The sequence below is a fragment of the Sinocyclocheilus rhinocerous genome, unplaced genomic scaffold, assembly GCF_001515625.1.
Source record: "Sinocyclocheilus rhinocerous isolate Xijiao unplaced genomic scaffold, SAMN03320098_v1.1 scaffold1967, whole genome shotgun sequence".
NCBI lineage: Eukaryota > Metazoa > Chordata > Actinopteri > Cypriniformes > Cyprinidae > Sinocyclocheilus > Sinocyclocheilus rhinocerous.
In genome coordinates, this window is record NW_015626474.1 from 280,339 (window position 1) to 293,192 (window position 12,854).

At 36.4% G+C, this 12,854-nt stretch overlaps 1 protein-coding gene across 1 annotated transcript in view; it reads left to right on the forward strand.

Moving 5' to 3' along the window:
* camk2a (calcium/calmodulin-dependent protein kinase II alpha) overlaps positions 1–12,420 on the forward strand; it is a 55,330-nt gene extending 42,910 nt beyond the window's left edge. Inside the window, exons 16-19 of the mRNA XM_016522047.1 lie at positions 1,015–1,090; positions 2,516–2,610; positions 5,938–6,179; positions 11,437–12,420. Coding sequence (XP_016377533.1) covers positions 1,015–1,090; positions 2,516–2,610; positions 5,938–6,170 — 404 coding nt within the window. The 3' untranslated portion in view covers positions 6,171–6,179; positions 11,437–12,420. The remainder of the gene's footprint in view (positions 1–1,014; positions 1,091–2,515; positions 2,611–5,937; positions 6,180–11,436) is intronic.
* The last annotated feature ends 434 nt before the right edge of the window (positions 12,421–12,854 follow it).

Here is a 12,854-nt window from a genome sequence, read left to right on the forward strand (position 1 = left end):
AAACATTCTTTGGAAATAGTGGGTTCACAGCGAATTATCTGAACTACTTCAGTAAGACAGTAATATTGTGCTTTACCTGAAACCTAAAGCTGCACTAGGTGTACATCACATATTAGCACAAAATCTTGATATTTTGAGCACTCAATTGAGAATGTACATATAACGTATCATCAATCGTACTTACAGGTTGTGCTTCGGAGAGCTTGTTAGTCCAAATTAAGAAGATAGAAGAAGCCAACGAAGATAAAAGCCAAGATTAGAGAAGCAGTCCTTGGTAAAATGACATGCACACAACAAAAGATTCGAATTGTATTTCTGTGGTATCCTTGAACACAGCGTCTTCTCAACATGATGTAAACACACTAACTAGCGGAAGTGTTTGTGGGCAGGTCAGACTCTGTTTGTATTTCGCGGGCAGGCGGGGATTATGCAAATGTGTTACCCAGTGACGTATACCGGTAACAGGCAAAAGATTCGAAAATATGACGACTCGTTAAGGCGATTCAGAATCGACTCTCTCTTTTGAGAGACAATATCTTTATTTATCATGCACTTTTATGATTAACAACTTTGCAGATTGTTTTCATTTAAGGATATATCCATATGGGTTTAAGTTGAAAAAACCAACATATGCTGGTTAGGTATGTTTTGACGCTGAGATGCTGGTTTAAGCTGGTCCTTTTCTGGTTTATGCTGGTCCTTTGCTGGTTTAAACCAGCATATGCTGGATTTTTCAACAGGGTAGCTACGTTATAAACTGCAAAAGAGATATTTTTCAAAAAAAAACATATGACCTGCTCTTTAAGCACAGAGAATTGTTCATTCTGATGTTACTTTTATTTAGCAATATTGGTTACACAATTAATTATATGGCAGGTACTTCTATCAAACTTCACTAACATTATAAGAGAATCTCAAGGAAAATAATCATTAAAAGTGACATCTGTATAGTCAAATCTACCACAGTCTGATCCCCTGCAGAAACCTTTAAATATTTATCTTTCTGCTTTGCAGCGAGGAAGCAAGAAATCATCAAAGTAACTGAGCAACTCATTGAGGCCATCAGCAATGGAGATTTTGAGAATTACACGTGAGTTTTTCATCCAGTCTTTCACCATCCACATTTGCTAATCTATAAATATGAATGTACTGTAATGGAGACTGGCAACGGTTGTGACATCTTTATCATCTGTAAAGGCCTGTTCACGTCAAGGATGTTAACTATAACTATACACTTTGACTAATTGTTCTTGTTATATGAGAATAGCGAAGTCCACACCACAACTATAACGATAATGACAGAGAGAAATTAGATTGTTGGAATCATTTTCAGAACAATTTTTTCCAGATGATGAGTGATAAAAACATTGACAGCCAATCTATAAAGAGCTCAAGCATTTAAAGCAGCAGACAACATAACTGCAGTGCATGCTTATAATAAACAGAATGTTATTGTGTGCTGGTGTGGATGCAAATATGGTTATTGTTCTTTGGGTGAATAGGCATTACTTCATTAGATTTTTTTCAATGTATTGTTTGTGCAATTTATCTCAAACTAATAAAAGAGGTGGATTGTAACACTAAAGCCTCTTTGAGGCAGAGGTCCTGTCCAAATGCATTACGTAAAGTTCACTAAGTCTGCATAGATGCATCACTCCATTTGTCAGCCATTATTATTATTATCTTTTTGCCTCTTGTCTGTATTTAAACTTTCTCCTTCTTTTACCCATGGTCAAATAGTCACATGGTAACTGAGATCTTCAAACCTGGACCATTTGTACTTCCATATAGATTTGACTGCAAAAAAAAAAAAACTTAGTAGGATTTGTCAGGCATGACCTGAAGATCAAATTTGGTAAGAAATGACAAAATGTGTCGGAGAAGTAAAAAAAAAAAAAAACTAAAAAAACAATTGCAGTTGTTGATCGCTAGGTGATCTCAATTTCAAGGATGCACATCAAGTTTCATTTCAGCACATCAAAGATTTAAAAAGATGTTAAGATTCATAATGGTGAAGAGACAAATTGGCTGAGGGTCATTGATATAATCTGATTCAGCACGATCCAAGAAATCCATTGAGCCATTGTGATTTTAGGACAAATAGTCTCTAGAACAGTAGATGACGCTGTCATAAAACTTGCAGATGGAGCAGATGGCCTCCTGTCATGCTTATCAGGGAACAAGTTATCATTCCAGATATTCCTCATAGCAAACTTGTTAATTTCTGCTTCTCCTCTCAATCTGAATGCTGGTGTGTCTGGCTTATAGGCTGATTACAAAATGATGTTTTAAAGAGCTCCTCAACCAGTTATCATCAAAATAATTAATATTTCCTAGGATCAATTATCAAATTAAAGTAGGTATATATAACCATCCTGGCATGCAATAAAGAATTTATCTCTGGGAAACAACATGTCAAGATATTTGAAGACCAATAAGTTAATGTCAAGACTACATTAAATATGATAAATTATCAATATGTTAATATGATATATTATACTATGTTTGTGTGCAGGAAGATGTGTGATCCCAGCGTTTCAGCGTTTGAGCCTGAGGCCCTGGGAAACCTGGTAGAAGGGCTGGATTTCCATCGCTTCTACTTTGACAACCGTAAGATGCAACATGTACCTGTATTTTAATTCATAAGTATTAAAAGCAAAATTCTAATTAGCTTCTGCCTAATGCTATTTCACCTCAAAATTTGTATAATGCTGGTTGAATAAGAGCAGGCATGGTTTACATATAAATATGCAAATAGTGGATATTGTCTAATCCATAATATGTGGTGTTTCTAATTTGTCAAAGCAAAATATGATGTGGTGTTTAATTGTGACATCCAGACAATGGTTTAGGATTCACTTCAAAGCAAAGACATAACACTGATGACAGGGGAGCTCCTTTTTGCTGCCTGTTCATTTTTTGTATACTTCATATAGGGGAGAGGGGGGTAAGTTGAGCCACTCCCTGTATCTTGGCAACTGTACACTTTTACTGTCATGTGACCTTGTATTTTGGAACCACCTATCATTTCTGCCAGACTATGAAAAGGAGAAACACATGGGAGGATTGGAAGGCACCCATTTATTTTAAAAACAGTTTTTGGCTTGTCAAAGTAACATTTTTAAATTTTGGCATAAGTAGGCGCGTTTCCATTACAGATTTGCGCAAAACTTTGGCGATATTTCATAAATGTCGATAAAAAAGTATTGCGAAATGACGGCGTTTCCATTAACCGATGTTATGCGACTAAAACTTAATTTTTTCCTCTCGCGATAAGTCATGGCAATGGATTTTGATGGGATTTTGACGGATTTTGGCTACACTAGACATTATATTTCATTGAAGGAGGCGTATGCGTGTATCTTGACAGAAGCAGCGCGGAGAGCAGCTTCTGGGACGTGCCGTGGCGTGACTGGTAACACAAGCGTTGACTAGAGTGGCCACGATCAGCTCCGGTGGCCGTTTCGGAGCTGTAACGCGCCGCAGACGTGTGCAGTGTAAATAGTCTAAGCATTAATGGCAGGGAAAGCCCCTTATACTTGAGAGCAGCCACATATGAAGTGTTTCTTGGAAGTTATAGTACATTGAGGAATGATCATATGACTTTTTACGTACGCCATTTGACCTGTTAATGCGAAAAAAAACGTTTCCATTGCAGTTCTGCTAAATATTCCTTTTTCGAATTGCCTGAAAAACCATCTCATGCGAGCGTAAAAACTTTTTTGCGATATGGGCGTTTTTGCGAAATTGACGCATTTCCATTAAGCGTATTTTCAATTCACAATTTCAATTTGCGCAATTTGAAGGGTAATGGAAATGCGCCTACAGATGTAATGGCTGTTGCATCAAAGCAAATTTATCCAGGTTTAAAAATATTTATGATGCACACAGGGTATTTAGCAACATATAAAACCATGCAAAACATTTAGCCAAATATTAACCTGAATTATTAAGCTAGCTAGTTTTTTTTCTCCAAAATGGCAGCTATGGGGCAAAGTGAGCCAAATGCTGTGGGGTAAATTGAGCCAAATTGAGCCTTACCCCACCATAAGGAACTGAAGTTAAGATAAATCTCTGAAGTATAAACTGGTATACTGCATATATATATATATATACATAGGGACAATGTACAAGTGCACCAAATCCTTCTCTTATAAGAACCAGAAGATGCTTTTCATCACATTATAATCATATATCTTTCCACCTGTAGTCCCTAATGGCCTGTTCGACATTGCAGAAAAGCGTCCATGCCAAGAATCTTTTGACAAAAATGTTTATTAGTTTAAGTGACATTTATTCCTTCATTCTAATCCAGTTTTAATTTAATTTTACTCAACAAACACACTGTTGTTGGGAAGGTTAGAACTTTGGTGTTCAACATATTGTTTCATAAATGCAAACAATTAAAAAATGAAATTTAAACTTCATTTAGTTGGTTTTATGTTAAGTTAGCTTTAAGACAAAAAATGTGACTGTTTGTAAAAGGAATTTTTTTAGTTTTTAAAAGATGTAAATCTTTAAAGATTTCACAAGGGTTTGAATCAGATTCAGTCAGATGGTCAGTTTACACCCAGATGGTGCATCTTACCCACTGACTTGGGTCAACTTACCCCTAACCTGGGACAAATTGAGCCATGGGAACACTTTTTTATAAGAAGCCATATTTTTAGAACCCTTTGTCATAGATACATTCTGATAATTTAAAATGTTTCCTGAAATTACTTTAGATACTTTTATTGGCCTCATTTTCCCTTATCTTGAGGACCAGTAAAACGTGGCTCATCTTACCCCACTCTCCCCTACTGCATCACCATTTGTTGAGTTATAGAAGCCATTTTTTTCTTGAATTAAACTCGCCACATCCAAACAGATTCAACAGCTGAAATATTTGTTAAATGCCACTGTTGTTGTTGTTTTGTTTTTTTTAAACCATATAGTAATTTATTAAAACGCACATAAATGAATGTTATGAACTGTATATGTAGGAGTTTTCTTTTTTTGTTTTTTCACTGGTGTTTTACTTTTCACTAATTTTATTAAATTATTAATTGCATTGTGTTTTAGCATCTAGCTTAAAATGATTGTGCTGGTAACTCTGTAGTTTTAGGGTTAAAGGAAATGTTCATAAATGGAAAACATCCCTTACGAAAAACCTCCCTTTATTCAAGTGTGCTATTAGAATACTTCTTTTAAACTAAAAAATAGGAAAGTATACTTTTAGTCCTACTTTTTGGTAAGGGATGTGTTGAAAAAAATTGGCGTACAAACAATTTTCACTGAGAAAACGTTAATGAACAACAATTAATTAAAAAGAAACTGCAAGTAACATATTAAATTATTGACATTTTGAAGTAGAAAGACTAAAATAGCATTTTTTTGTAAAATGCGCTCCAGTAATCTTTTTTACAGTGTACTGGTAATTTTCTGCCAGGACATTATCCATTTTTCAACAGATTTTTTTTTCTTAAAGTGTATGTTTTCAATGTTATACCAATCACATTCAATGGTAAACTATGGTCATCAACATATAAGTGTTGCTGCACATTGTGTTGGACTGTGTGCATTACCCAACAAGCCTTGAAACATTATTGGAATATTCCATTTTTTCATTTTGCAAACATTATTGGAACATTACTTTGGAATCTTCTCAAAACAAGTAGTGAATAGTAACATTTTAAAAACACTAGACGATCATCCAACTAAATGGTTTCATAAAAAAAAAAATAATAATAATTTATGATATTTTTGTGCTAACATTTTGAGAACATTATTCAAGACCCGCTAACTGTGAACAAACGTTCTGTTAACGTTACTGCAAGATCTTTTGCTCATTACTTTGAGAGAAACATGACAGATGTTCCCTGTCCGCTAGGATTGCAGAACCTCTCTAGCAACCTAGAGATTTTTGTAAAAATGTGATTTTTTTTTTTTTTACAGTGTGGTCAAAGAACAGCAAGCCAGTTCACACCACCATCCTGAACCCTCATATCCACCTGATCGGCGAGGAGGCCGCCTGCATTGCCTACATTCGTATCACGCAGTATCTCGACACAAACGGAATGCCATGCACTGCCCAGTCAGAGGAGACACGGATCTGGCATCGTAAAGACGGCAAGTGGCAGATAGTCCACTTCCATCGCTCAGGCTCTCCGTCTGCCATCACTAAATAAGAGAGTCAGGTAATAAATCTAAAAATTAATTATTAGCATTTATTATTATACACAGATGTGATGATTGCAGAGGCAGATTCAGCAATTCTTAAAATTTTGTACTATTTTACATTTTTAAAAAAACCTTAAGACGACAATTGCTGGGACCAGTTTTTTTCAATACTTTGTGTACTTTTTTCAAAACTCTTCACACAGTGTCAGCTAAACTGTGGATCATTTTTCATTTAGTACAAAATGCATTCAACGACTGCATCTTTCAAATTACATCAAATTACATGAATTATTTTCTCACTCAAACACAACCACTGGCAAAACTCCACAGGTCGATTTGGACTTATAGTAACTGTTAAACTTAAGTTCAAAACCTAACATAGCAATTTGCTACAGTTCTACATCACACCATATTTAAATACATTGCCAATCTAAAAAAATGAAATGCTATCTAAACAAATAGATTTACAGTAGCTGAACACTTACACAGGTGTTAGATTTTCAGTTTCCTCACCATCTGCACAAAATGGTAAAAAAAAAAAAAATGTTGTACTGTAATATAAATTCGGACCATGTAACGCACTGCAGTGAGAGTGCCATTCTTGTTTTGTAAAGACATTTTACAGAAGAAAACATTGTGTGATGCTACCGGTTGTTTGTGGTTAAGTCATTGCTTTATTAGTGACAAAGTGTGTTTATTGGATGACAAGCTTTGCTAGAGTTAATTTGAAACACGTATGAAGTGTTTTGGTAGTTTTAGTGAAATTCGAATGTGGAATTTACTGTTGTGTCAAGATGAAAATTGGTTCGGAGAGCTGTGTGAAGAGTTTGAGTCCGCCATTAAGTATTAAGTACTGAGAATCGGACCCTACCGATTGTAAAAAAAAAAAAAAAAAAAAACGGGGAAATTGTTTTTTATTTTATACTTTCTTCTAGCCCAGTGGCTGTAATTCAGCCATTAGTACAGGTTGAACTGTAAACTGTAATCATGAATGGTTCATAAACAGATTGTTGTTGAATATGTTCGGCAGATCGGAGTGAATCTGTTGGAACATGTAAACACAGTGGACACTCATTCAAAACCAGCCGAGATCTGGGAGTAATACAGTATGATCCTATAGATGATTATGTCTGCATCTACAAACTGTACAACAATTGGCTTCAAACTAGGGCTGTGACGAGATCTCGCGATATTATAATGTGACGATAGGTGTGTACGACTTGAAGCGACGCTGCGTAGACCGATCGCTCTCACGGTATTTTGATGTCATACACCGATTGGTCTGTGCAGCCCCGCTTCAAGTTGAACACTGGATATTTATCGTCGAGGTGAAAGGCTGTCTCGCGATATCAGTATGATTGCAAAATCAGTTTTGCTCAATTTCGCAAAGGAAATAGTTCCAAACAAAGCCACAGCAGAACTGTTCTGCGTCTCCGAGCAACACACAGCGGTGATTCTTTACTAAATGAATCTGCGGTTTTGAATGAATCAAGTGAGTCAATGACTTTCAGTCGAATAAAAGAAGATTTCATAAAAATAGTGTTAAAATATCATCTCGACTCGTCGTCATGAACCCAATACTGTGTATTGTCTCGTCTTGTGAGTTAAGTACTACAAAGAAATCATGCTGAACTGAAACAGTACAATGACACAGTGAACTGCTCACAGCAATCGTCAATAATACACCGACACAATGAACCCGTGACAGGATTGCTCCAGTGACTCTGACTCAGGGTCATGTACAGTGTCTTTCAAACCAATGAGAGCCAATGAGAGTCAAGCTTCTTTAATAGCAAACAGCATGCTGAAAATATGTTGATTTACTTCGCATTTTTTTGAAAATATGCAAAAATCTTTTTTTAAGCTCAGAGATTTACAGTAAATAAATTTTACTATTGTACCATGAAAATTCATTAGGCGCTCATTTGCATTATTTACAAGCATTTCGTACACTGTTTGCATTTAAATAGATGGACCATTTCCAGCAGATTTAGTTTACAGACAACTTTCAGTCATGTTTAACAATGATTTTCATTTACAATATACAATTCAAAACTTTGCCATTAGCAGAGTCCATGTCATCAAACAGATCTTTGCACACTCGAGCCCTGAGAATAATTTTACTCTTGACTCATCGTGAGTCAGATTTGACGAATTCAGCGAGAACAGCAACACACGGACCAGTGCAATTTGTGAACATACCGAGCCACTAAGGGGACATGGTAATGGAAAAAAGCATATAGCATATAAGATATTTATGTTCTCTGTGTTGCATTCTCCTAAAAAACATTTGCGATCTCCTGTCAGAGAGTTCTGACAAACTGTACTTTGAATTCAGGCAGTCTGTTCAAAATTCTAAATAAAACTTTACGATCTGCTCCTTGTGTTTGTGTTTATGTCCGAATCATTGTCAGGCTGCCAGCAAGAATTTAAACGGACAAAGGCAAGTTTTGCAGAAGAACACAACATTGAAATGTAATTTTCCTCCCATCTCATATGTCCCCATAGAGGCTTCCTAAGAACTGATTTAACAGGTTCATCCAAAAGAATCAGCTTCTTTAGTTTTAAATGACAATGTGCAATATGGTTTTAAGAATTGTCATAGAGTAAAAAGTTAGATAAAAAAGCATTACTTTTTCAAATATCTGTACTTTATCATCATTTTCTGCTTATTAATAGTAAGGTAGTTGTTAAGTTTAGGTATTGGGTCGGATTAGGGATGTAGAATATGGTCATGCAGAATATGTGTTTTATAAGTACTAATAAACAGCCAATATGTTAATAATAGGCATGCTTATAAGCAACTAGTTAATAGTGTGAATTGGTCCCTATACTAAAGTGTTACCGTATGTATTTATTTAATCAGGTACAATACACATTAATAATAAAATATGCCAGATTTAGCTGAGGTGGCTAATTTTCATGTGTAGTCCCACTTGATATTTAAAGAAGAAGAAAAAAACGTACATGAATACAAAATCTTTAACACTAAAATCCCTATAAATGCTTTCAGAGAAACCTGTTTTAGAAAAATTACAGTGACGTTTTATACCTTTTAATTCTGGTGGGAGTCTATTCCAGTTATAGGTTCATCTAAAGGCAAAAGATAACTTGGGGAAAATGTTTGATAACAGTCGTCGTATATCAAATATCTTGTTTTGTGTTGCTAATGGCGAAGAAATGACGTTTTAACTTTTCCTGAATTACATTTGTGAACACACTACACAATTCCAGTCCTGGACGTCCTGCAGATTTCCATTCCAAATCAAACACACCTGAAAAATCTGACCCAAGTTTTCAGGATTTCTGAGAATTGGAGTTCATTGTGTTTGGTTTTCATCATCTTAGTCTGTTACGCTACGTTTTGGGAGGAAAAGTGAAAGTTTACGCGTTCCGTTCATATTCTGGCCATCTGCTTGCCTTGTATAGTATATTTTATTAATAAACTGTATATCGAATTTGGTCTTTTAATATCACTGTCTTGCATTAAAGGGGACATCAGATGCAAAATTTACTTTTACATGGGGTTTGCATATAAATGTGTCTTAGCAGTGTGTGGACACAAGCACCCTACAATGATAAAAATCCATTCACTCCTTTTTTTCAATCCCCCAAAAACCTAAACAGTCTCAATTATTAAGCTGTTTTGATTTTCTGAGCAGTATGACATCATACTGCTCAGGCCCCGCCCACGACCGCTGACAGTCTGTCCTGTATTAGCATATTTCCGCCCTCAGCCAGATGTACGCTGTCCGTCATTTTCTCTGCGCTCGACCAGCTGTAGCGACAACAATGTCTCATAAACATTGCAGGCGTTTTGTAGATGGATGTAAAAGTGAACATAAGAGTCTTCATTTTCTACCGACATAGAGCAACTGAGCACGCAGTGGATTAGTTTTGATTTTTAATAGTAATGCACCACCGAATACACAAAAATCGGAAGAGAGGGGCGGGGTGAGCAGTAACTCATTATCATTTAAAGAGACATCCACCGAAACAGGTCGCTGTGTACAGAGCTGTTTTTGACAAGGTAAAAAGGCTGTTGTTTTACACGACCATTGAGGAATTTTTACCAAAGTATGTTGCTGACCCTAAAGAATCATACCAACTTATGGAAAATGGGCATCCGATGTCCCCTTTAAAGGGGTCATAGGATGCTACATGCACTTTTACAAGTTGTTTGAACTAAAATGTGTGTTGGCAGTGTGTTTACACAACCACCCTATAATGATTAAATGCGTCTATGTTCGCGCGAATTATTCGTGATCCAGCTTCCCCTTGAGAAGACGTGAGTATAAGGTTTTTGAATTAATCTTTGCAAATCGCATTTCCTAATAACGTGCTAATTAGCAAGTTTCACGATGAATGCGGCTAAAGTAAACATTCGTTACTGACTTTTCATTAAGACCCTAAAAAATCTTATCAACTTGTGGAAAATGGGCATCCGATGATGCCTTTAAGCCATATTAATAAGTGTTAAAGGGGTCATATGATGCGATTTCAAGTTTTCCTTTCTCTTTGGAGTGGGAATTCGGCCAATCACAACGCACTGGATAGCTGGCCAATCAGAGCACACCTCGCTTTTTCAGACCGATGAGCTTTGTAAAAATCGACACGTTTCAGAAAGGCGGGGCATAGAGGAGAAATAATAATGTACAGTATGTGGAAAATAATGTTTTTTGAATACACAAAATAATTTTCTTTTTTAGCAAACATCATATGACCCCTTTAATGGTTTTCTACGGTAGGAAAACACTTAATGAGAGACTTTGCGCATTGCGTTCATATTCTGCTGTTCTGTGGCCACAGATTTGCGGGTCTTGTCTTTTTCTCCTACAGGTGACTTGCAGGACTCTGTATGTTATAGTACTAAATTACTTTTAATTGTTTAACCACCACAGCGTCTTGTCTCCGTTGGCAAAGTGCAAGATTTGTGTCGATTCCAAGTGATGTCGCAGGTAGCAGAGAGTGCAGGTGGCAAGTGCAAGTGACATTATAATTTTGTATAAATATTTGTTTCTCGTCTTCACCAAATGGTTACTGCTGTAAAATGTTAAGAGATTAAAATAAAATTAAATAAAATAAAAAACCCTATAGGGATTTCTTGAAAATGACAGGGAAGTGTTTGATCAAGCATGGAGCTAAATGCTGCAGTGACCCTCCAGGACCAGAATTTTCTAACATATTTGTGAATTATATTTGTAAAAAATGTTCATTTTTAGACTTGCTCTATAACATTTTGTATACTGAACTAGCTTTCTTTTTCTGTCTTAGTTGAAAATACCAGAGTTGCAGGATCACTGGCTTGAGGATGTACAAGCTCCCGGCTTCTCATCTCATTCCTTGAACTTCATTGGCCCTCTGCTTTACGGTGTCATCACATTCACATTAGCATTTATTCTCATTGCTCAGAACACTTCTTTATGGATAAACTATGATGAAGCCACTTTGCTGTTGCAACCCTGCTGTATGGAATGTTTTTTTTTTTAGTATCTTGGTTATGTTTACAAAATTAGCCACCATGTTTTTAACCATAAGTGCTACATTTGCAGATATTTGACACAAATTAGATATTCGGGACAACTACTACATTCCAAAAGAGATCCTGTTTCCTGTGTTTTATAAAAACGACACGGATACCTAGATATATTTTTTTTCAACGGTTAGACATTTCCAGCTCACTCTAGCGCCTGTAATGAACTCGAATGTAATCTGATTGAAATGGATCTCTGTGTTATTTTAATGTCTACCCCTAAACAGAAGTACTTGTTTATATATTTGAAATAAAGTGACAACTGGAGAATTGCTAGGTACGAATACAGTAATGACGTTTCCTGTGAATGTCACTGGACAGATATCAGCACAACTTGTCCTCCACTGCCCGATTTCCAGACAATCGCCATTGAGCAGTTTCTACCGAGTTTAGTAAAGCGCATTGAACAACAGTGAATTTCAGCATACTCTTAGCCCTTGAAATCAAAGCTACATCGATGACCCACTCAACGAACAGTTGCTTAAAGTTAAAGCTGGTGCTGATGGTGGCATTATCAAGAGCTGCAGTGGAAGAGTAAATGCATGCGAGAGCTTGATATTTCTTTCTGCCGTACAGGGTTTTCAGATCCGGGTCTGGTGTGGTGTGCTCAGAGCACTTTGATAAAGTTCTTCCAGTAGGGCTGGTATATTTGTTCTTCCTTTTGTATTTAGGATTCAGGGATTTTTTCATTTTATTACAAAAGGAAGTCTCTTGAAACAGCTCTTAAAGGGATAGTCCAACCAAAAATGAAAATTTGATGTTTATCTGCTTACCTCCAGGGCATTCAAGATGTAGGTGACTTTGTTTCTTCAGTAGAACACATATGATGATTTTTAAGTCCAACCTTTGCAGTCTATCAGTCGTATAATGCATAGCAATGGTAACAAAATCTATGAGAGTAAAAAAAACATGCACAGACAAATCCAAATTAAACCCTGCGGCTCGTGACGATACATTGATGTGTAAAGACATGAAACGATCGGTCTGTGCGAGAATCTGAACAGTATTTATATCATATTTTACCTCTAATACACCACTATGTCCAACTGCCTTGAGCGCGCGCACGGCATCCGGTGCGTGAGGTGTGTACGCGCTCTGGCGTAGTTTACGCAAGCGCCGGAAGTGATCTCTCGCGCGTATACGTCACTCATTGTTTACA